The following is a 26,543-nucleotide window of genomic DNA, read 5'->3' on the forward strand; positions in this document are numbered from 1 at the left end:
GAACTCAGTTTGCCAAGATCTGTGTGCTAGTTGTTGCAAGCCCCATCCCTAACCTTCTCCATCACAGATCCCTAAGTAGTTGGGCCCCTGCAGATCATTCTGCTATCCCTGATGTATGAGCTCAGAGAAGGGGCTCCCACAAAGTGACCCACAATGCTAGAGGAGGCTGGTCATCCCCTCTGGCCTTTTTCCACTAGAGGAACTGGAGACTCAGGGGACACCTCTCTGTGTGAAGCTGCACTGTCCTGGAGGGGCAACGCACTGTCAATGTCTAGCCCCTTTTCCTACCCTTCTCATGCAGTCTGTTGTAGTCTCTGGTGCAGGGAGCAGCTTCAACCTCACCCCCATATTCTAGGATTTTCTCAGTGGTGTCTTGTTCTTGAATGGATGTTAGTTGTTTAGATGAAGTCAGTACAACCTATGTTACCATCCTGGTGACATCACCTAGAAATTTTTACTTTTAAAAGACAGTTGAAACTAGAAAAGTGAGCTTCTTGGACTATCATCCTACCTTTATGTCACCTGCTGATTAATATACTGAGAGTTGACTCTACATTCAGTCTCATATTAGATTGTTAGAATCAGTTAATAAGCTTATGTTAATGTCCATTTCTAAATTTTCATAACAAAATAAGGAACATTATGAATATTTTCAAATGATATGATCTTTGATTTCTTTTGGATAATTAAACCTCTCATATTACATTAATTTCTTAAATAATATTATTCAGAGGACTAATATTAAAAATTCAGAAAACACACTCTGAACTGAAATAATTTGGAGTTATTTTTACATAAAATATACATTAACTATCTTCTCCTTCTGATCATTATAATATCCTGATAGTTACTTTACTCACTAGGTTTTATAGTTCCCTAGTTGGAATATTGCATCAGATTCCCCCCAAAAAAGACCAACAATTAAAAGACAATCACCTCCTCAAATGTTTACTGCAACTTCACACTTCTAGGAATTAGTAATTGAGAGAACCACAAAACTGAGTGTGGGAAGTAGTTCAATAGATTGGACCTCAGCCAGATGGGGATACTTTGGCTTTAGTAGCAGGTGGTTCCTTTAAAAAGAGGATGTTTGCAAGTGAGAGGTTTAGGTGGGTGTATGTTAGAGCAGAGATCAAACTGGAGTTCAGAGAGTTTCAAAGACATATTTTCAAGATCCAAGGCATCAGAGTTTTTATATTCCATATTCTCCATTTTATGAAAATGTAAAAAAGTGCTTTAAGCCTATTTTAGATAACCTGAATGTCATTGCATTACTGTGTTGCTGAGTGCTGCCATAGTGTTTTTGTCAGCTCACAATTCAGTTGGTCCCCAGTGATACATTACATAAGTTTACAGTATTTATATCTTAAGTCATTTTAGTCTAAGTGGGATCCAGTTAGATCACTATCTCTCTTTTACACACACACACACACACACACACACACACACACACACACACACCACTCCTTTAATCAGTCAGGGGAGGTTTTCCAGGTGGCTCTGATCTTAAAGGTCCTTTTTCCCACTACCTAAGTCCTCAAATCTACCCTACCCTCTGCAATAGCAAAGCATTCACTGGAAATAAAAGGCAATCAGTCACAGGCATTTGAAGGAAATTGCACAGGACAGTTCTATATCCTGCAGTTCCTGCAGTGCACAAATGCATACAGTAGCAATTAGAAGCCTAAAAAAAAAAGAAAAAAAATTAATAGAGAGTTGATGAATCTTATTGGAGTCAATCAGGGCAAAATGTTCATATACTAAGGCCTGAACTTTGATCAACTGTAGCAAAACTAATAACTTTTATTGGCATAAGAGGATTCACACTAGGAAGCAATCAGACTAGCATGGGCCATCATGTGAGGATAGATACCCAAACTATGGTTTGCTGATACAGGACCAGGAAATGAGAAGAGGAGGTCTAGGCATGTATGAAGGCAAAAGCACTAACCTTAACTCCCTAAGTGATCAGTACCCACTGAGAAAGGCAGGAAAGTCACACTGTAATTATGTGTGTGTGTATGTACCTATGCAAATATATCCATTTGTAAATACTGTGTATATATGTATATATATTTAAATTACCATGTGTATCATGATTAATTTAACTAACTGCAAACTCTATATAGTTCACTCCATTTTGTATTTTTAATTTTTCTCTATTAACCCTTTTGTTCTACTCATAAAGTTTGAAGCTAAAAGAAACCCTTCTTTTTAGTAAGAGCTTCTACTAACCTAACTAAGAATTGCATATTATCTTTGTGGTGGAGCAGGTAAATACATCCCTTTAAAAAGATACCAGAGTGGCGCCTGGGTGGCTCAGTTGGTTAAGTGTCCAACTCTTGATCTCAGCTCAGGCCTTGATCTTAGGGTCATGAGTTCAAACCTGGCACTGGGCTCCATGTTGGGTGTGGAGCCTACTTAAAATAGATAGATGATTGATAGATATCAGAAAAGGGGCTGTTTGAGTACGGTGACCTCTTACAATTGCATGAAGGACTGGGTATAATATGTGTCACATTAAAGACACTTAGTACATACTTACTGAATAAATGAATACATACATGGATGAACAATCATCCTAAATAGGACCTTTAGTGATCCCTTTGGGTTTAGATACGATCTTACTGTCAATATATCTTACTGGGAGCTGATACAGCTATTCTATGTATAAGGTGGTGAGAAGTAAAGAGATTTTCCTGAGCCTAGATGGATAGGTTTGGTCCAGTGGTGGAAGTATTAGGAATGCCAAGGTCTTAAGTAGTTTTATCAGCCTGCTTCCTGCCAAGAGAATTTGGGGGAGTCCATGGCCTCCTTTCACTTCATATTCACTCTTTCCCTTTGTCTAAGCTGGCAGTGTTTCTAATAAAATTTTCTCAAGAACCAAGTGAGCCTTTGCAGATTTTATGGGGATTCACTCCATTAGACAAAAGCCACACACCCACAGGTCTTTTTGAGATAATCCTTTCTCTGTCTCTTAGTTTTCTATTGAGGTGGCTGAGCGAAATTGCCCTTAAACTTCCCAGGGGCTTTCTAATTTGAGATCTATGAGAAACACCCTTAATCTCTTGGAAGGGTCTTTTATATGACTGAATACTCTGACCCTGTGATCTTTTCAAGGCTATAACAAAGGATTGTATATTCACACATTCAGCCCTTTGTCTATGGCATGATGGCGGCAATAATCTCTTAACTCTGGAGTCTTTTGCCATTTCGATAGGTTGAGAATTTCCCAAAGCATCAAATCTCTTCTTTTTGCTGTAAGTAGCAAAAAACCCTAGTGACATGTTCAACACTTCAGAAATCTTAGCTCATCACATATGAAGTTCATTACTCAGGAATGTTTTCCACCCAACTGCAGCACAGAATTAATTCCTCAGGCTTCCTGTCACCACTTAACAGTGACCCTTTCTCCAGTTTTGAAGAATATGTTCATCACTTCCTTTTGAGACCCAGCAGCCACATCTTTAACATCCTCTACTAAATCAGTTCAAGGCATTCTAGTCTTTTTTCTATCATGTTCCTAAAATTCTTCTTGCTTTTTCCCACTTCCCAATTCCAAAGCCACTTCCACATTTTCAGGTATTTGTTACGGCAACAAATCACTTCTAAATACCAAAAACTGTACTAGTCTTTTAATTGCTGTGTAACACATTACCACAAATTTAGCAGCTTAAAACAACACTTACTTATGAGCTCAGACTCCTATAAATCAGAAGTCCAGCATGGTGTCCCTGGACTCTCCGCCCATGACATCACAAGAATGAAATCAAGGTGCTGACAAAACTGAGTTCTCACCTGGAAGCTTTAGAGGAAAATATGCTTCCAAGCTCATTCTTGTTTTGGCGGAATTCAGTTCCTTACAGTTGTAGGACTACAGGTTACAGGTTCCCATTTCTCTTCTGGCTGTAAGCCAGGGCCACTCTCAGCTGCTGGAGTCCACCCACATCCCTTGCCATGTGACCTCCTCAATCTCCAAGCCAAAATATTCAGTCATGTCCTTTTCATGCTTTAAATCTCTGATGTCCCCTATTGTGACAAGCCAAAGAAAACTCTCTACTTTTAAAGGGCTCATGGGATTAGGTCAAGTCCTTCCAGGTAATCTCTCTTTCTCAAGGTTGTCTCTGCCATATAATATAACCTAACCCACGGTAGTTATGATCCTGGTGATTATATAGGGTATGTATCCCAGGAGGGCAGGAAATCTTGGGGCTCATCTTAGAAGCCTGCCTATCACAAGTGTGATTCATTGTCCCCTTTAAGTCCCAACAATCCTGAAGAAGTAGAGTTTATAGTCTGGGGATTTATTTTTTTATTATTCTTCAGTATCTACCTACCCCCCCCCCCCAATTCTTAGCTCTTTAGATCAGTATATTATTAGATTAAGAAACACTGGGGAAGGAATTTCATGGTAAATTGCTCTCATAAGAACCCACAGATTCCCACATTGAGAAAATAGCTTTAATCTGAATTGAGAAGATACTCTGGGTTCCCTCCTAAGCGCAGAGCTTCTTGAATCTTCTGGTAAGCAGTACTGGTCTAGCCCTCTAGCCTGTATTCTTTTATGATAGCCTACCCTCTTTTATTTTAGACTGTTTCTGCTGCCCCTGGTTATATGTAGGATGAATGTAATTCTAAGTATTTGCCACATCACCTGAGGTCAAGGGGGACAACATAAGTGCCAAGGTTCTACTGATGCCTGGGTCTATTGATATTTACTGATAAGATGTCACTTGAGGCTAAGAGATCAAAAAATGATAGATTTTTCCCCAGACACATCTCAGAGGTGAGGCTGAAGGTCACATGGATGGTGGGCCATGGCTGGTGGAGTTATTCTGACTTTCTTGATAATGCTTCCCATCCCTCAGGTGTACAAGGTGGGGGCTTCAATGCTAGATTAGGAACTTATAAAATTGGGAGAGAAATGTATATGCTAGAGCAAGGAAGGAATATGTCTCCTTCTAATGTGAGCGTTGCTTGAAATCTCTATTTTGGGAGTGAGGCTGAAACTATCCTTGCTTTGATCCCATAGAACTCCAGGCATCAAGCAGCAAAAAACCTCCTAAAACGCCGTGATGCGGAGTAGTTTTTATGTTATTCAAGCCACCCAAAATGCTACATCTAGTGAAAGGGTGGTACTGGGACCAATATTACATATCAGGCATTTTAAGGTTCACCTAGCACAGTAATTTTGTTTCTTACAATAGCTCCTAGGGATAGTTTATAGAAAGACATTATTCTTTGATTTTATCATGACAATAATTTCAAAAGTGGAGAGATGCTTCTGAAATATTACCATTATCACCTAACAGCCTATGAATCAAAACTTACCTTGAGTCTTGAGATGAAACTATGAAAACTGTGAATATTATGTTCAACTCAAGTTTTAAAGCACAGAAGAAAAAGTGATCTAATAATTTAAAGGTCAATTTTGAAAAGAGTTGGGCACCTACCAGGGTAAACTTTGGGATACAAACTAAAATGTTATTCCAGCAAAAAGACAGTGTCATTCCCTAAAAGACAAACTGCTGAGAAGAAGAATTAGGAGAAAGACGATCTGTTATTCCGAAATCCTCAGGTGGGGTTTTATACATGGAATAGTTTCTCTATCTCTATGGCTGCTAGCTTATGAGAAGAGAAATCCAGGCAGGTGAAACAGTAGATGAGGAAAAACAGAGCACCAGCTAACAAAGCAATCAGTCTCAAGTCAGAGGGAGCTTCTGACCTGAGTAACTATAGGAGGGTTTTGTGAAACTGCTGTTAAACACTAAAGAACTAATATCTGTCTCCAGCATAGAAAATAGTTAGAACAAAGAGAGTCTGGATTCATAGAATATATATAAAGGTAGCCAGAACTTTGATCAGTTTGTCTGAGTTGACATAGAAATCTCCTTTCCTACTTTAAACACATAGAAATTTTGGACAAACTATAACACAACAGCACACAAACACACACAATGTCCCCGTGTTGAAGATAAAGATGGAACTCAAAGTCAGAGCAGTAAAATGGAGCCAAAAGCTAAAGGGCTCTTGGACAGAACTGGGCCTGAGGCAGGCCTGAGGAGCTGGTCGTTGGGTCTTTAAGATTAGCTGTGAGACTTGTGTATATGGGAGCTGGAATCATGCCACTTAAAAAGAGTAAGAAGTCCTATAGGACTTGTCCATACACAAAATGGGAACGAGACACACCAGGACCACTCCCCAGAAAAGTGATAAGGGAGATAACTTTCTGCTTGGGACCAGAGGAGGAAAGGGGTCACCAGCAGAACCCAGGCGGGTGCTGTGCATGACTGCCAAGTCAGCACCCTCTGCAAGCTCACAGAACAGGTCCCAAATCTCACAGTCAATACACACACTGGTCCTGGGCCAGTAAAACGTATAGGGCCCTAAGCAGAAGTGAACAAAAACTGTCTATAAAGATGCTCTCACTATCAGGTCATGGTTCATAAAGGAAAGCACAGTTCAGAAAGGAAAAGAGTTTAATAACTTTCATTACTTGATCATTTTAAATTTCCATGAAACCATAGACACTAACAGACCAAATTTAAAGGCAGATGACCAATGAAAGAAAACATAACTGACAAAAAGAAATATATCCAGAATTTATAAAAAAACAAACTTTTACAGATTAATAAAGAAAAATAGACAAACAAAAGTACTAATAAGCAATTCACAGAGGAAGAAAATGGCCCAAATAAACATGAGGGGATTTTTCCATCTCATAAGTGATCAGGAGAATCCAATTTAAAACACTGAGATACTGTTCACATTCATCAGATTGGCAAAAGTCGAAAAGAAGATTTATAACATAAACTAAAAAAAGAAAAACAACCTTATAAAATTGAAAGCATACAAATTCTACCACGCTGTAATTCTCCTCCTTGGTGTACTGTGGAGAGAGGTGGGCACACACGCCCCAGTCGACTGTACAAGGTGGCTGCGCCAACAGTTACAAGAACAAAACTTCAGAAACGTAAATATTCACCACTAAGAGAAGGGATGAATGCCAGCCTCCAATGAGACAGTACAGAGCAGTGAAAAGGGGCAAACTCCGTCTGTTTATTAATATAGCTGTAGCTCAGAAGTTTAAGGTTAAATGCTGAAGTACATGCTGCAGAATGATAGTCTGAAAGTATTCATGAAAAAATTTAAAAGTCACGAACTACATATTAAAAGATGTTAAAAGCAGAGTGCCTGGGTGGCTCAGTCGGTTAAGCATCTGCCTTTGGCTCAGGTCATGATCCCGGGGTCCTTGGATCAAGTCCCTTGATGGACTCCCCGCTCAGCAGTGAGTCTGTTTCTCCCTCACTCTCTGCCTCTCTCCCTGGCTTGTGCTCTCAGGGTCCTGGGATGGAGCCCCACGTCAGGCTTCCTGCTCAGCGGGGAGCCTGCTTCTCCCTCTCCCTCTGTCACTCCCCCTGCTTGCGCTCTCTCGCTCTGTCAAGTCAATAAATAAAATCTTAAAAAAAAAAGATGTTAAAAGCAACTGATGGCCTGTAAAGATAGGAGTAAAATTTATGATCAAGACTGACTTTGAGGAGGTAAGAAGGAAAATGGTACTGAGTACATCCTCAATAGAGGGCTTCAACTTTATGTGTAAAATAAAATAAATCTGTAAAAGAACAAAAAACATTAACAGTTTCATTGCTAGGTGATGAGTACTAATGTGTTTGTTTATACCACAAAAACTGATAAAATAAACAAAAGTATCTAAATAAAGATGCCAGATATATTTTTAAAATCCCATCTCAATTTCACTTTTTTCCTTCCACAGAATATCAGCAATCATTTTGAAGCTGTTAATAAGTGTTGTGATTAATTTTTTGAAAACTGGGAAGCAAATGTTTGCTCAAAAGTAGAGCAATGAATTTGTGTCCACAAATGAAAAACAATCTAACAAATAATAAGGCAAGAAGTAAATTCTTTAAGGGGCCTTCTGGTATTGCATGAGTTGCTCTGACTTCGGTACGATGTCTTTTACCAGCAAAGACCTCTTTTGACAGTCAGTTGCTACACTGTAGTCAACCAAAATGTTACCCTGGTATCTCTTGTCCTTGCATGTTCCTACTTAGAACAAGACTTAACAAGTCATAAACCCTAACTTTTCTTTCCCTATAGCATTCCTTCTAATCACAAGTACCTGTGCTCATGCAGGTCAATAAAGTGGATTCTCCTCCACGTCCAATCTTTGAAGCTTAAATGAATTCAAGCAAGACTCCACTAGAACCTTACGAATCTTTCTAAGAACTGCCTATGATGATTCCATGCAAGCACCAAGATCTATCAAAGCTCAACCAGACAACTAAGCATTCATTCACACATTCACAGTAATAGCAGATTTCATACTTTCTTTTTCTTCTCTGCTCTTTGTAACAATTCTTTCTCCTTCCATAGTTTCTCTTTCTCCTTCTCCTTTTCTCTTCTCCTGGCAGAAATTTCCATTTCCAGTCTTGCTACCTCTTCCTGGTGGGCTCGCCATTGAAGAACCTGAAATAAATGGAAATTCATTCCAATAACTATACCCAGTCAAGTAATTTTACAGACCACAATAAGACTAGGTTCTATATCAAGCAGGTGCCAAAGTTTTTCCAAATACACATTAAAATTCTGTGTGCACATGAGTGTGTGACATGTGCGTGATGTGTAATGTAAGGGGTGTGTGTGTGTGTGTGTTAGTGTTAAAAAGAGAAAGCAACTTTAAAATAATCTCATTCAGGGATTCTTCACTTAGATTCATGGACTGAGATCCTAGAGTCTGTGAACTGACTTCAAAGAATCTATGAATTCTCATAAATAGTATGTAAAAATTTCTCTGATTTTGCACAGGTGTGTTTTTCTGAAACAACTGTTCCAGTTTCTGGTCAACAGTTTTCAAAAATTCTCAAATGATCCTAAGATCCTAAAAAGTTTAAGAACCACTGATAGATTTCATCCTTCTTATTTTATAAGTGAGGAAAATGAGCCTGAATGAAGATGAAAAATAAAATTTAAGACATTTAAAAGAACTTTCTGGATACTGATCAGTATTATTGGTAGAAGCATAATTGGTACTGCACTTCTAAAGGACACTGGACAATATGTAAATAAATATGTATCACAATATAAAATATGCATAGCCTTTGACCCACAACTGTATTTTTGGGAAGTAATTCAAAGAAGACAATCAATTGGATAAGTGCGCAAAAATGTATCCACAGGAGTGTTCACTGTAGTGCTGCTTAAACAGAAAAGTTAGAAAGAGTCTAAATGTCTGGCAACAGGGTAGCTTAAATTAATTATGGTACGTTCATACAATGACTGCCATTGAAAAAGAATGGTCTATACCTATATTCATTGACATAAAAAATGTCCACACCATATTATTAGATGCAAAAAAGCAGGTGCAAAACTACATTAATAGTATGGTCTCCTTAACATAAAATATCATCTATGTATCTATACATAGAAAAAGGCTTAGAAGGAGTTTTACCAAAATAATAATACTGGTTATCTCTGAATAACATCATTTCATGAAATTAAAAAAATTTATTCTTTAAGCCTTTCTGTGCTGAGTGACATTTTTACAATAAATATGTGTTATCTTTGGAGGCAGCAAATCAATGAAGCTAACAAAATAGAAACAAACATTTACATGTTCCACATACACTAAGAAAACTAAGAAAGCAGAAAGAAGGAAGGTGGAGAAGTGTGCAGAATTCTTTTCAGAAAAGGAAGGAACTAGCATTTCCAATTTAATACCTCATATCTTATGTTTGATATAAGCATGACTCATTATGGTAAACTAGCATTTCCAATTTAATACCTTGTATCTTACATGTTCGATATAAGCATGACTCATTATAGTAATACATAAAATGAGAATAGAATAAATAAAATGTCCTAAAATATAATGAATTAAAGTGACTAAATAGTTAAGCTCTTTTTGCACTTTCTTTTTTTTTCTGTATTTCAGTGTTTTATTTATTTATTTCTTATTTTTTAAAGGTTCTCCTTTTTTTTATTATGTATGTTAATCACCATACATTACATCATTAATTTTTGATGTAGTGTTCCATGATTCATTGTTTGCATATAACACCCAGGGCTCCATTCAATACATGCCCTCTTTAATACCCATCACGAGGCTAACAAATCCCCCCACCCCCCCTCCCCTCTAGAACCCTCAGTTTGTTTCTCAGAGTCCATAGTCTCTCATGGTTCATCTCCCCCTCCGAATTACCCCCCTTCATTTTTCCCTTCCTACTTTCTTCTTCTTTTTTTTTAACATATAATGTATTATTTATTTCAGAGGTACAGGTCTGTGATTCATCAGTCTTATTAAAAGTTTGTTTTCTAAAAATATACTTTCTCCTAGTTATCAAAATAACTAAGGAGGGGCACCTGGGTGGCTTAGTTGGTTAAGTGCCCTACTCTTGATTTCAGCTCAGGTCATGGTCTCAGGGTTGAGAGATGCAGCCCTGAGTGGGGCTCCATGCTCAGCAGGGAGTCTGTTTTTCTCCCCCACCCCATGCCCCTCCCCCTACTCACATGTGCTCTCTCTCTCTCTCTCTCTCTCTCTCTCTAAAATAAATAAATCTTAAAAAAAAATAACCAAGGAAATTCAGACTCTTGGTTTTCAGACACACCTAGGTTTCCCCATGGGCTGCTTGTCTTGGCCACTATATTTACTTTCCTTTTTGGAAGCCCATTCCTAGAATAAGATCACATGCCTTCCATCCTGATCTCCTACTCCTAAACCATTCCTTCCTGTAAACCATCTTCCATCTGTAACATACTGTATTATAATCAAGTGTCCTGTCAAGTGTTGCTAGCGATGGTGGTACATCATGTTGACCCTGTTGACCATCTCTTTCTGATTAAAGCTCTTTCCTTCCTGGTGCACAACATTTTTCTCTCTGCTTCTCTACCAATGGATACTACTCTCTTCTTTTCCTGTTCTGTCCACACTCCACCCTCAACTCTACTGCTTTTTTTTTTTTTTTGAGAAAGCTACAGAGTGTGGGGGGGGAGGGGAAGAGGGAGAGAATCTCAAGCAGATTCCATGCTGAGCTTGGAGCTTGACGTGGGGCTCAATCTCATGACCCTGATATCATGACCTGAGCTGAAATCATGAGTCCAACGCTTAACCGACTGAGTCACCCAGGTGCTCCTATTGCTATCCTTTTTCTATGAACTCAGCCTCTCTATGCTTGTTATGTCTGTCTCCTATGAGTTAACTTATCACTTCTGTGTGTATGACTAAAATGTACAATATCAGCTTTGTCTTTTTGTCTGCAATTCTAACCTATCAGATGCTTAAGGTCTTTACTATTTGTATGTGTACACAAAATACAATATTTTCAAAATTAAACTCAACATTTTTAACTTTGCCACAGCTTCACAAGCCCTGTGCACCTGCCTCTTTTTTCAAACATCCTGGTTCATTCTGTGGAACCACAAGTATCTCTGTAGTTTGCATTTTTATTACTGCATGCACCTATCAAAACGACTAATTCTTTACACTTTACATCTGACTTGGGCAATCTTATATTTCTTAAGATCAGATGAGTTTTACTTATGACAAATCAATTTCTAAAGTACTGCATTTCCCTAGGCCACTTCGCTGTAGTTTCCTAGTTCACCCAAAGTCTATCTGCCAAATGTATTGAGAAAAATGCCAGAGTTCATGGGGTGATGCCAATTTATTCCAATAGGACCTAAGTAACTTAGTTTTCTTACTCACAATCAATGCCCCCATTTTAACTTAACTAACATATAATCTCTACATAGATTTTTTTTCATGTGCCTTTCTGTATGTGGCCATTCTTGTTCTTAGCCTCATGGTTTGGTCTAAACTGTTCTCCCACCTGTAACACCCTCCATTTCCCCCTATTTCATAGAAGGCTCTTTGGACCAGTATATGTCCCACTTCTTTCATGAAACATTCTTCAATCCATGATCATTTCTCTTTTCTTATTTCACTTACCATACCATAGTTATTCTCTAATCATTTTGAGCATAATGTTTAATTTTTATTTACAGGAGGGTCCATCATATGTATTCTGTCTTCCTCTTACACCATCTAGCAGAGTACCAGCACATCATAGATGCCCCTTCTATTTAATTTAATTTAGCAAAACAAACCTTTTTAAATAAAACCTAATAAATAAAGAAATAAAAGTATTAGAATATACCATTTTGTAACATCTAATGAAATAATAAGTCCTTGTTTATGATCATCAATGGCTACTAAACACTTCATGTTAATAGCAGATGGGAAACTTTATAATGCAAGAATCAGGCTGGCAACAACTGAACACACTGAACAATGTTAACATCACAGAGAAACAAGCAGACATTTTGGCCTCCTGATGGAAATATACAGCATTCCTATGAAGTATTCTTGCCAAAAAATAAAAATGATATCATTAAATCTCTAGACCTATCAGGTTACAGGAAATTCAGCTAATGGAGAAATATATTAAACAACTGCATGGGGATGCAATCAACAAAACTGAAATTTGAAAATCTTTAAAGGACTTTAACAAATTACAAGAAAAAGAAGGAGAACTATGGATAAAGAGATATAAGAAACATATTAATCAAATGCAATATGTAGATTATATTTGGTTTTGATTTGAATAAACTAAATGTAAAAATTACAAAACAAAAATATTTTGATATTGATTAGTTAGTTGATACTATTAAGGAAATATGGTTGACGTTTTTAGGTATGATTATAATATAGTTATGCTTTTTAATTTTTATTTATTTATTATTTTTTAAAAGATTTATCCATTTATTTTAGAGAGAGAAAGAGAGGGGAGAGTGGCAAAGGGAGACGGAGAAGAAAAGAAGAAGACTCATCGCTGAGCGAAGAGTCTGATGGGGGCCCAACTCCATGACCCCGAGATGATGACCTGAGCTGAAATCAAGTCAGACACTCAACTGACTGAGCCACCCAAGCACCCCTTGTTATGCTTTTTGAAGAGTCTTTTTAATTTTAGAGATATATACTGAAATACTAACAGATCAAATGGTATGATGTCTGGGGATTTGCTCACTATTACCCAATGGTCATGGATAACAGTACAGATGAGACAAATTTGACTAACGAGTTGATAATTGTTGACACTGAGTGATAATAGATTGTATGTGTTTAAATTTTTCCACACTAAAAATTCTGTAAAAATAAATAAACCATAAAATATAATGTACGTCCAAAGAATTTTATATAATAAAATACTATAGTCTCAAGGTTCTCAGATAGTAGAAATGGAGATTTGAGGCACATTGAACTAATGAAAAGTAGCATACATTTAGCCTTTCTGAGTACTAAGACAAGTTTTATAAGTTTCAATAGAAAGAAGTTTGGGTTTTACTGCTAGAACTCATACAGGAATTCAGTCAAGTGGCAGGATATAAAATCAATGCACAGAAATCAGTGGCATTCCTATACACCAACAAGAAGACAGAAGAGAGAGAAATTAAGGAGTCGATCCCATTTAAAATTGCACCCAAAACCATAAGATACCTAGGAATAAATCTAACCAAAGAGGCAAAGGATCTGTACTCAGAAAACTATAAAATACTCATGAAAGAAATTGAGGAAGACACAAAGAAAAGGAAAAATGTTCCATGCTCATGGATTGGAAGAACAAACATTGTGAAGATGTCAATGTTACCTAGAGCAGTCTCCACATTCAAAGCAATCCCCATCAAAATACCATCCACTTTTCTCAAAGAAATGGAACAAATAATCCTAAAATTTGTATGGAACCAGAAGAGACCCCGAATAGCCAGAGGAATCTTGAAAAAGAAAAGCAAAGCTGGCGGCATCACAATTCCGGACTTCCAGCTCTATTACAAAGCTGTCATCATCAAGACAGTACGGTACTGGCACAAAAACAGACACATAGATCAATGGAACAGAATAGAGAGCCCAGAAATGGACCCTCAACTCTATGGTCAACTCATCTTTGACAAAGCAAGAACGAATGTCCAATGGAAAAAAGATAGTCTCTTCAACAAATGGTGTTGGGAAAATTGGACAGCCACATGCAGAAGAATGAAACTGGACCATTTCCTTACACCACACACAAAAATAGACTCCAAATGGTTGAAAGACCTAAACGTGAGACAGGAGTCCATCAAAATCCTAAAGGAGAACACAGGCAGCAACCTCTTTGACCTCAGCCACAGCAACTTCTTTCTAGAAACATCACCAAAGGCAAGGGAAGCCAGGGCAAAAATGAACTATTGGGATTTCATCAAGATAAAAAGCTTTTGCACAGCAAAAGAAACAGTCAACAAAACCAAAAGACAACCAACAGAATGGGAGAAGATATTTGCAAATGACATATCAGATAAAGGGCTAGTATCCAAAATCTATAAAGAACTTATCAAACTCAACACCCAAAGAACAAATAATCCAATCAAGAAATGGGCAGAAGACATGAACAGACATTTTTCCAAAGAAGACATCCAAATGGCCAACAGACACATGAAAAAGTGCTCAACATCGCTCAGCATCAGGGAAATCCAAATCAAAACCTCAAGGAGATACCACCTCACACCAGTCAGAATGGCTAAAATGAACAAGTCAGGAAATGACAGATGTTGGCGGGGATGCGGAGAAAGGGGAACCCTCCTACACTGTTGGTGGGAATGCAAGTTGGTGCAACCACCCTGGAAAACAGTATGGAGGTTCCTCAAACAGTTGAAAATAGAGCTACCATACGATCCAGCAATTGCACTACTGGGTATTTACCCCAAAGATACAAATGTAGGGATCCGAAGGGGTACGTGCACCCCAATGTTTATAGCAGCGATGTCCACAATAGCCAAACTGTGGAAAGAGCCAAGATGTCCATCGACAGATGAATGGATAAAGAAGAAGTGGTATATATACACAATGGAATATTATGCAGCCATCAAAAGGAATGAGATCTTGCCATTTGCAACGATGTGGTTGGAACTGGAGCGTGTTATGCTGAGTGAAATAAGTCAATCAGAGAAAGACATGTATCATATGACCTCACTGATATGAAGAATTCTTAATCTCAGGAAACAAACTGAGGGTTGCTGGAGTGGTGGGGGGGTGGGAGGGATGGGGTGGCTGGGTGACAGACATTGGGGAGGGTATGTGCTATGGTGAGTGCTGTGAATTGTGCAAGACTGTTGAATCACAGATCTGTACCTCTGAAACAAATAATGTAATATATGTTAAGAAAAAAAAAAGAAGAAGAAGAAGATAGCAGGAGGGGAAGAATGAAGGGGGGGAAATCAGAGGGGGAGATGAACCATGACAGATGATGGACTCTGAAAAACAAACTGAGGGTTCTAGAGGGGAGGGGGGCGGGGGATGGGTTAGCCTGGTGATGGGTATTAAAGAGGGCACGTTCTGCGTGGAGCACTGGGTGTTATGCACAAACAATGAATCATGGAACACTACATCCAAAACTAATGATGTAATGTATGGTGATTAACATAACAATAAAAAAATTTAAAGAAAGAAGTTTGGGTTTTAGAACTACTCCTCTCACCTTTTGATTTAAGACTAACTTACGGGAATTATTTTTTTCTTTAAATTTTTTTATTGTTATGTTAATCACCATATATTACATCATTAGTTTGTGATGTAGTGTTCGGGATTATTGAATAACCATTACATACGTGATGTCATAGGATTTAAAGAAGGCAATGCATAAGCAAATATCTATAATTGGAGAAGAGTTCTGTTTCCAAAGGCTAGTATAGCAAAATAATAATAATAACAATAATCAGACTAATGAAACTGAGGCAATGCATTTTATCCACCAATTTAGCCAATTTACCCCTCCCTGTATTTGCAAGTCTAAATGATATTTCTCCTGTTCCCCAGAGAAGAAAAGATTATGGTAGTTTTTTATTTTTTAAGTTTTTTTAGCTGGTTAAGTTTATATTAAATCCACATAAGTAAAAACTGTCATGAGAAGCTATGGTAGGTTTTTAAATGGGACTAACAAACTGAAGAATCATGAAACAAATGGAAGTTCAGCAATCAAAAGCCAATAGGTTAAGATGCCAAGCAACACACGTATATACAAAATTCTGGGGAAAGGACTCTCGAGCAAGTCAGCATCAATCTTTAGAAACTAAATTGCCCCACTTAATATTGGAATCACGAGAATGGTCATGGACCCTTAGAAGTTTGCTTGAAATCAATAACTCACAATATCATCTGTAATTATAACCATACTCAAAAAAACGGTAAAGATTCAAGGAGAGAAGTTTGTTGAAGGTAGCATTATATCCTAAGTTAGCTAGAGTTGTGAGATCTTGACAAACTCTCTGCAGTAACTGGTTTCCAGGCAGTAAGGTAAACGGTTTTTCAGAATGCACAATGGACACAGTGAAGAATCTGGCGGGAAACGGGTGCCATTGAAAAAAAAATCCTTATCCAGTGGATCACCAGAGGCAGTCAAGGGATTTGGATGGTTCCCATGTGGAGAGAATGACAACCAATTATGGTATTTTTGAGACTCCCAAGTGTAAGAAAGCTGGCAGGTGGGCAAAGGAGTCAATATTATCACAATGGGCTAAAATTTAGAAGACTCTTGAGCGATCAGTGAGCAAAAGGAAGAATAGCCCAGAAGAACATTTTAGTGGTTTTATTTTAAAGGGTTTGTTAATTATATAGCTTTAAGCAGAGCATGTGAGCATAACTGTGCAACAATAATAACCACAAAAGAACATTATCACGGTGGCAGTCAGACCACGAAAGAACATTACCACGGTGGCAGTCAGGAGCATGTTAGAAGGAGAGCGCTATTTAGATTATTAACTACAGGACATTTTTCCAGGTCTTTAGTTAATACTTTAATATTCCTGCCAAAGGTACAGTCTGAATGAAACCCTAACCCAACAAAGAACAAAAGGAGTTTAAAATATGTTCATCTACTGCAAATAATTAAGGTTTTAAAATGAAAATGGTTAGTAGCATTACATGTATTCCTTGCCCTTAATGTAAAAGTAAAATGGTTCAAATGAATTTAATAAATACACATATTCTCAGAGTAAATAAAGTACTAGAAAAACAAAAAAGCCCATCAAAACTTCAAAGATAATAATGGAAATTAACATCAAGGTAACAATATTAACACAATTTTACAACAAAGTCGAAAGCCTTAAAAAATTCTGTAAGTGGCAATGTGGTATAAAGGAGACGAATATTGAACTGTTGGTCAGAACACCTGCTTTTTTGTCTTATCTCTGCCACTAACCAATAATATTGTTACTTTGAGCAAATGGTTAACCCAGTTTTCTTGTATGTGAAAGGGGAGGACTGGATCAGATGACTTCTATGATTTCTTTAAGTTATATTATCCTGATTCTATTTTATATTTTCCTTATATGGAGAGATCGCAATATATGACATGTTCTACAATTTTCATCTGCAAGCAAAACGAATTGCAATGAGAAACATCAGTATTTTACAGGCCTGTTAAATAATAATAGACAATTAAATATTAATATGGAATTCTATCATTCATATTTATGGAAACATTGTGTCATGTGTGTTGTCTTATACAGGAAAAGTTCTGTCTGACCACTACCTATAACTGGCAACAATAAAATATTAAAAACTGCCATTTATGAGGGCTTATTGTGTGCCAGCCATGCTTTATAAAGGCATTTAACTCAGGGTATGATGTAATCTTTGAAACAAGCAAGTTATCCTTTTCATACTTCATCTGGCTAACTTCTATTTACCCTTATTCACATCTAAGCTTAGAGATCATTTGCTCCAGGAAGCTTTCCCTAACTCACCATGTCCATGCCCCTAGCACATTGTCCCTCTCTTCTATTACAACATGCATTAAACCATTTACCTATAATTCCCACTTGGCTACAAACTTCTTAAGGGCAGGGACCAAATTTGTCTTATCCATAACCTGTCTACAGAGCTTACCATGTCATCTTATACTTAAAAAGCGTTCCAGAAATACTTGGGATATGCACAGATAAGGCTCTGAGGCTATGCTTGGCAGTTAGATTGACAACATTTCCCCTTCCCCACACTGGACTGGTCTTTAGAAAGAAAAGGTAAGTCCATCCCCACCCCACCCCCACCCACCACACATGCTACCATTTTCTGACTCCCCCACAGGGGACTTTCAATTCTTGATTTCCCCAGTCCTAGTTGTTTCCATGCCTCCTAGGCTCCATCTCTGCTTGCCTGACAGAGAAAACATCCAGAAAACCTTGTCAGGATTTTCAACAACTAATTCATGTTTCTAGCAATATTAGAGGACATGTGCACAAAAGCGGCAAGCTCTCTGTCTTCTCCTACAATATTCCTATAAGTTTCTAGATTCAGTTCAGCTGAGTAAACTTCAAATTTTCATTTTATTAAATCTTAAACAGTCTGATAGTTCTATTAAATTCTTTCCAATTGTCCCACTATTTTTCAATATTACATAAGCTTTTTAATCTCATGTGTTCCATTTGTGTTTAAACTTCACTCATGACATATAGTACCTGTGATTTTGCATATGTTATTAAAGCTTTCTATTCTCTCCTTGGCATTTTTACTTAGCAGAAAGACTTGTTTTTTTTCTTCTGGTTTCACAACTGTCCCTTGGTTTCTTGGGTTACTTCATAGGTACATTTTTTATCACCTCACTTTGATAACCACTTTCTATTTTCTGTGGTTTGTTTTATTAGTCTTTCTCAGAATCTCAAAGATTATTCACTATTATCTTGACTGTTTCATGTCCTTTACTTTTCAAATAAAGTCTTGCAAAGTTTCATTTAATTTGGTCCTACAGGGTCTTAACTTTAGTGTAAAACAAAACTTGTGGAGAAAGAAAAAAACTAAATGTCAATAAGCAGAAAACTATCAACAGATATTTTTTCATAAAGGATGAAATCTAGAAACCTATCAGTCAGTTTTATGTATGAAGCTGACAAAGCCAAATTGTATAATATTGTCAGGAAATGGAGCTAACAGGAAATCACTTGCCTGCTGGCTATGAGATCCAGGGAAATCACTTCCTATTTCTGGGCCTCAAATTCTCACTGAAAAAATGAAGACGACTAGTTCACTTTTATAAACGAGGGCCACAACTCATTAATAGATAGTGAAATTGATTTTGTGGAAGGGAACTAGTGTTTTCTTACAAAAGAAAGCAGAACAGAAAATATCAGAGGGTATCTCATGTCATTATAGTAATGCTGTTTCAAGAAATTTTTGTTTCCATTTGTGTGTGTGTGTGTGTTTGTGTGTGTGTGTGTGTGTGTGTGTGTGTGTCTGTGTGTCTGTGTGTCTATGATGTAAAATACATTTCTCATTGTAGGCCATGGTCAAAGAAGCTTGAAAAATACAGTAGGAAGTTCTCTATAATCCCTTCCAATGCTAAAATTCTATGACTCTGTAATATAAAGACCAAAGCTATTATGTTGCCATCATTAAGCCACAGTCCTTATGCCTTCTGCCATCAACCCAGAAGCATAATATAGATGAGAGAACCCAGGTTTTGAAATCATAAACCAGAGCTTGAGTCCTACCTCTGTAACTTATTAATGGTATTCTCTGTGATACATTGCTTAACCACCTAGAACTACAGACTAACATAAAATGGGATAACAGTGATGCATGCCTTATAGGATTTCTGTGTAAACACCATCAATTTGTACAAGCCAGAAACTCAAGAATTATTCTGCTTGTCCCTGACATTCCATTTATAATCAATTGCTAAGTCCTGCTGACTGTACCTATGACTATCTCTTAGAGCCCATTCACTCCTCTCCATCTTCACAGCCCCCATCCTAATGCTATGAGGAGACATCTGGCATCCACTCTTATTTTATTCCACACCCACATCCCCATTTCTGCCTACATTTTCAATGGTTTCCACTGCTTCCAACTATGGACCATAAGGCTTCCAGGGTTTGGCCCTGCCTATGTCTGCAGCCCCAACTTATAACCCCATACCACTCACAGACTTACCCTCTGTGCTCCAGGTGTACTTGGCCATTTTACAAATCCCTGAATAGGCCACATTTCTTCCAGCTATGTAGATATTATACATGCTATTTCCTTTGCTTGGAATGTTCTTCCCTTCCTCCTTGCCTCCCCCACACCTTTTCCTAATCAATACTTACTCAGTTCCAAATTTCACCTCCAATGCTGTCAGTGAAGACTTATCCACCTGCCCTACATGAGGTAAAGACCCCCAGTTGCATGCTCCCATAACAGTTTACTTTGCCTTCAAGATACTTCTCATAGTTTAAAATGAGATATTCAGTCTTGTGATTACATGAACAGTGTCTGCTTCCCCACCAGACTGTGATATCCGCAAGGATAGGGATCATATCTGATTGGCTCATCATTACATCCTAAGTGCCTTACACACCACCTGACACCTAATAGATGCTCAATAAATAAGTTTGAATGGATGAATAAATGAGATAAGAAAGTATAAGTGCTACACAAATGTTAACTATATTCTTGGATTGCTGTAACTGCTTTCCGGTTGACTTTCCTGACTTCAGTGTCACTTTGATTCAACCCATTCTGTATACATTTGTCTATTAGATTATTTCTTACATATGTTTTGCTCCCTTGCTCAAGATTCTAATAGTTGGGGCTTTGCAATGTCATTCAAGTGGCTTTTATAACTATTTATTTGGACACCACCTTATTCAAAAGGAGGATTCAATCTTTAAAGGCATATTTGGACTTGAACCCATACATATGAGCTTATTTCCTATTACTCGCCAGAGCATACAGGCCAGACCTTCCTCTTCCTCCTTTGCCTTTTTCTCTTCTCCCTGCTCCTACACACTCATGCTTATTTCTGTCCCAGGCCTTTGCCTAGAAAGCCGTCACTCCTGTTCACCTGTCCTTCAGGGTCATTCAGGGCCTCTTCCTAATGATTTCATCCAACATTTGCTATCCCATCTCTGGTCTGTCTTCATGAATAGTGTCCAAAATAGACACTATCCAATCACTCTCAAGCCTGTCTTGATTTATTTTCATTTCACTTATCACTATATAAAAGTATATTATGCTAAGAGTTTTCATCACAGGGAGTAATTTTTTCCTTTCTTTTTTTTCTTTTAGATACACTGTAGATCATGAGATGATGGATATTGATTAAACCTATTATGGTTATCATTTCACAATATATGTAAATCAAATCATCATGCTGTATGCCTTAAAGTTACATAGTTATATACTAATTATTTCTCAATAAAACTGAAAAAATAATGTTATTAATCAATTGACTTATTTTCTTGTCTGTGTTTCTCACTAAACTTTAAGCTCCATGGTAACAAGGACTTGGCTTTATTTACTGCTCTAACCCCATTCCTGGAACAGCCTCACCCAAAGTAGGTTCTCTCTGAATATTTCTTGGGAAGATGAGTGAGTCTCCAAAACTCAGATTATAAACTGTGTACTTGCTTAGGTGGTAAACCTCACAAAAGCAAAGGCAAAAAAAAAAAAAAAGGCAAAGATAAACAAGTGGGAGTACATCAAACTGAAAAGTTTCTGCACAGCAAAGGAAACCATCAACAAAACAAAAAGGCAATCTACCAAATGGGAAAAAATATTTGTAAATTATGTATTTGATAAGAGGTTAATATCCAAAATATATAAAGAACTCATACAACTCAATAGAAAAAAAAAACAATTAAAAAATGGGCAGAGGATCTGAACAGACATTTTTCCAAAAAGACCTACAAATGGCAAACAGGTACATGAAAAAATGCTCAACATCGCTAATCATCAGGGAAATGCAAATCAAAACCACAATGAGATCTCGCTCACACCTGTTAAAATGGCTATCATCAAAAAGACAAGAAATAACAAGTGTTGGCAAGGATATAGAGAAAAGGGGAATCCTTGTGTACTATTGATGGGAATGTAAATTGGTGCAGCCACTATGAAAACAGTATAAAATATTAAAAATAAAAATACCATATGATCCAGCAATTCCATTTCTGGGTATTTATTTGACAGAAATGAAATCACTATTTTGAAAATAGTGGATCTGCAGCCATGTTCATTGTAGCATTATTTACAATAGCCAAGAGTTGGGAAAAATCTAATTGTCCATCAGTGGATGAATGGATAAAGAAAATGTGTCTCATACACATATATGTATATAATATATATACTATTCATCCTTAAAAAAAGAAGAAAAGACCTTGCGGGCATTATGCTAAGTAAAATAAGTCAGAGAAAGACATAAACTGTATGGTCTCACTTATATATGGAATCTAAAACAAACAAAATGAACTCATAGATACAAAGAATAGATCAGTGGTTGCCAGAGGTGGAGAGGTTGAGGTAAAATAGATGAAGTGAATCAAAAGGTACAAAGTTCCCACAATAAGATAAGTAAGTCCTGGGTATGTAATAGGCAGAAGGGTGACTATGGTTGACAATAATGTATTGTATATTTGAAAGTTGCTGAGAGAGTAAATCTTAAAAGTTCTCACTACAGGAAAAAATAAATAATAATTATGTGTGGTGATGGATGTTAACTAAACTTATTGTGGTAATCATTTCATGCAATATATACATATTTCAAATCATTTTGTTGTACACCTAAAACTACTACAATGTTATATGTCAATTTATCTCATTTTTTAAAAAGAAAGAAAAGGTTTTGTTTATTAACCATTTCACAGGCATATCCCACTTTCCAACTAGATTATATACCTCTTATATTCTGAGATCAAGGTTTATGCAGTTTTTGTAATCCATAAAATCCACTACAATGCAAACTCATAGAAGGTACTCTATGAAATGTTATAAAGATATCTGTGATCTTTTTTAAAGATTTATTTATTTATTTATTTATTTATTTATTTATTTATTTATTTTAGAGAGAGTGGGAGAGAGCACTCACATGCATAAATGGGGGGAGGGGCAGAAGGAGAGAATTTTCAAGCAGACTCCCCACTGAGCGCAGAGGCTGACATAGCTCAATCCCAGGATCCATGAGATCATGACCTGAGCCAAAACCAAGAGTCAGATGCTTAACCCACTGAGCCACCCAGGTGCCCCAAAGATATCTGTGATCTTACAAACATACTATAAAAGGTTGAGACTACTCTCCTCTGAGCAGTAATTGTAATTTTGTATCAGAGATTTTCCATAAAGACACCAACCCCAGAATGACTTCACTTTTTATTTTGCAATTCTGACCTTTCTTACCTTGGGCTATGGTTAAAAATAAAATACAAACAAAATTTGTCTAACAAGGCATTTGCTTAATTAATGCAAGTGAAAGGGATTACTGAGAAGAGGAGTTACCTAGAATCCTTTCCTGCACTCAGGATGGTGTGATGTCTAGAGGGAGAAAGTGGAAGATGTGTAGTATATAACGTAAATAAGCATTAGTAAACTATTCTTAAATCCACCAGTTTACACTAGCATAGCCACATACCTCACAGCTCGGATATTTCCCTTAGAGTCATTATTTTAATGAACAGAACCTCAAAAGAAATGCTCATAGATCAGTGACCACTAAAACAGCTTTTTTTATGAGAATAAGATAATTTTGGAGCCATGATATGGAGACCACTGCTGAGAACAAAAATTAAGGAAAATGATGATAGAGTGTGATAAAAGTGATTACAGCTTATGGATTTTCTAACTCTTAGGACCCAAACAGGAAGCCTACAATAAGACCATTGTTTTCCCCCATCAGCTCAGTTCTTTTTAGATATAGCACAAAATCAACAACAAATAATTTACAGAACTTGGCAGTACTTTTAATCTCTTCACAAAAACTCATTATATCTTACCTATATGGGGGCCAAGAAGAGAAGTCAAGCAGAGATCACAAAAAGATTAACTGGGAAAAATTATAAAGGAAAGTGACTTCCATTATCATCAGCAGAACCCCCTTCACTTGGGATGTTATTTGGCAATAAATATCTCAAACTAGATATAGTGCATGTTGATATATGCATATTGCCTGAACGCCTTCCTGCAGAAAGTACAGTCAGCACATATCAGGGGAAAAAAGCCATATCTTCTTATGGGGGAAAAAAAGCAAAAGGAAAAAGGGGAGCTGAGGAAGACAAAAGTTAAAATAAAATTAAGGTGCCATTATATCTATGTGCAGGGACCTCACCCAGATTATCCTCCAAAATGCTTATGGAAGTTACACACAATAATTCCTCAAGCATCCACAGGATGATAAATCCTGTCATCTTGAACTTTTTTCAAATAGATACTAAGGAAGAAACAGGATGCTATACTGATACTACAGTACGTTCATGGAAACGGGAAATCTTATTTCTTTCCATAAAGTCTTAGAAAACCTCTGAAATGAATGTTCTGAGCAGATAAACACTAGAACAATGTGCATTATTTTGAATTCATTTATTTTATGTTCAAGATTTAACCAGTTTTACTTCTAAATGACAACTCCACTGAAGCTCATTTATATATTCCTCTATCTTCCCCAAACTTCTAATTACTTATTCTGCATATGTTTCTCAGAGGAATAGCTATGACCCCTTACATAAAATTCTATACTACTCAGCCAAGGAGACAAGTCTGTCTTAATCCATAAAAACATATTAAATAGAACATATAAAGCATGATGGTGTGAATCTAATTGGCACTTAAGCTATGAGATTTAGAAATTTGAATTTGGTCTTTCAAGTCTACGTTCTATCGCAAGTTTCCTGCTTACAGATAATTGCTCCCAGCTAGATAAAAAAAAGATCCTATCTGTCACAACAGAGCTAATGCTACTGACTGATAATTCTGTACATCATTATTTGCAAACGTCTTGGGGATTTTCTAGATTTAAAACAAATTTGTCTTTTCATAGCAGTAAGATGAGTTATGGCAATCCAGGTTTCTCATATGTGTGATTCCTCTATATCATGCACATTCCATGAATCACATAGAAAGAAGCTCTAATCCTTGAATAATGTTATCATTAGCATTTAAACTAAGATATATTCTACGACATTAACAAGAAAATGTCTCTAACTTATAATTGAATAAAAGCATATTTTAAAGAGCTAGTAACATGTCAGAATTAATAATGCCAATTGTACATCTTCATTGGCTAGCTGGACCCACCTCCTGTATGTTCCCTCTGTTCCCAGGGTCTCCTTTGCTTCTTTCCTTTTGACTCAAGCCATTGGAACTCCAGTACCATGAATGTGCTCACAGCTCCAGATCCATATACACAACTGCCTGAAGGGTAACCCACAGACCTCTAAAAGTACTGCATTAAAAAAAAAAAAAAAAAAGAATCACTATTCTTCCCTCAGAACCTATATTCCCTATCTAGGTTGATGGCATCATAGATAATCCAGTTGTCTAAGCCAAGAGCCACTCCAGACTCCTTTTTCTCCCTACCCCTCACATCCTGTCACCAAATCCTCCTTAATATGTCTAGATTCTTTTATCTGATCTCCAGCACCAAAACTACCATGTTCAGTCAAACTTTCATCATCTTTTTCCTACATCATGAGAATTATTTCCTAACTGGGCTCCCCATTTTCAGATTTATCCCATGTCAATCCATCCTCCATATCATGTCTGACTAATCCTTTTATAATGAAAAATCTGATCATATTACTCCACTGCCTCAAGGCTTTCAATGGTTCCCTATTGTCTCTAGCAGAGGCACGTTCAAACATCTGCTGGGGCCAGGTATCAAGTTAGTAAAGCGGGCTGGGAATAAGATAACAGGTGGTGGCTGGGTCTGTACCCAGATGGATAGGAACATGCTCTACCTAAAGGCACCTAAGGGAGGCAGTTGCTTTTGACTAGCTAGTTGTTGTCACATAGAAATGTAAGTCCTGGGTCACCAGATGTTCCAATTTTTCAAGAGAAGCTGGAAGCCTGGGTTTTTATGGACATTTTCCAATATTATAATGTTGAAAATACACCTACATTCTTAAAAACAAACATATGAAGACCTAATTTAATATTTAGGCCATCGTTTTCAACTTCTCATTTACTAGATAAAATTCAACTCTTAGCATGACATACCAGATACCTTGTTATCTGTCAAAGAATGTTCCTTTCTTCACCCTCCATGTTCCACTCATAACAAACTACATACCATGCTCCTTTAGGCCCCCATGGCTTTGAAGGGCTTTCCTACTTCGGGAACACCCTGCTACCCCTACTCACCTCTTATTTTAATAGAAAGCTGTTATTTACTCTTCCAGACTCAGATCAAGCCTCTCTTCCTCTGTAAAGCCTTCCCAGATCCAGCCACAGTAAGACAGTTACTTTGTCCTTTGTGTCACCACCATTCTAAAACATACACTTATTACAGAATTGATCACAGTTTGAAATTATTTATTTTAAACTTGTCTCTCCTATCAGATAATGGAGCTCTTTTAAGGCAAGGACTTATTCAGCTTTTACATCTATTCACAGCCCACAGCCTGTTATTAAATATATAATACTACTGGAAAGAAATAAGACATAAGTGACTATGCCATTTTTGCCAGTTTATAATAAAGTATTAACAGTAGGAAAACAGATAAGACCTTCATTCATGTCTGAAGGAATTTAACTTTGC

The 26,543-nt window shown here is 37.1% G+C and overlaps 1 protein-coding gene across 1 annotated transcript in view; it reads right to left on the reverse strand.

Annotated features, from left to right (window-relative positions):
- Positions 1-26,543, reverse strand: part of CCDC148 (coiled-coil domain containing 148) — a 236,888-nt gene that overhangs the window by 80,099 nt on the left and 130,246 nt on the right. The window contains exon 12 of the mRNA XM_035726921.1: positions 8,347-8,487. Within this exon, the coding sequence (XP_035582814.1) occupies positions 8,347-8,487 (141 nt within the window). The remainder of the gene's footprint in view (positions 1-8,346; positions 8,488-26,543) is intronic.

This window comes from Zalophus californianus, chromosome 3 (genome assembly GCF_009762305.2).
Source record: "Zalophus californianus isolate mZalCal1 chromosome 3, mZalCal1.pri.v2, whole genome shotgun sequence".
In the NCBI taxonomy this organism is placed as follows: domain Eukaryota; kingdom Metazoa; phylum Chordata; class Mammalia; order Carnivora; family Otariidae; genus Zalophus; species Zalophus californianus.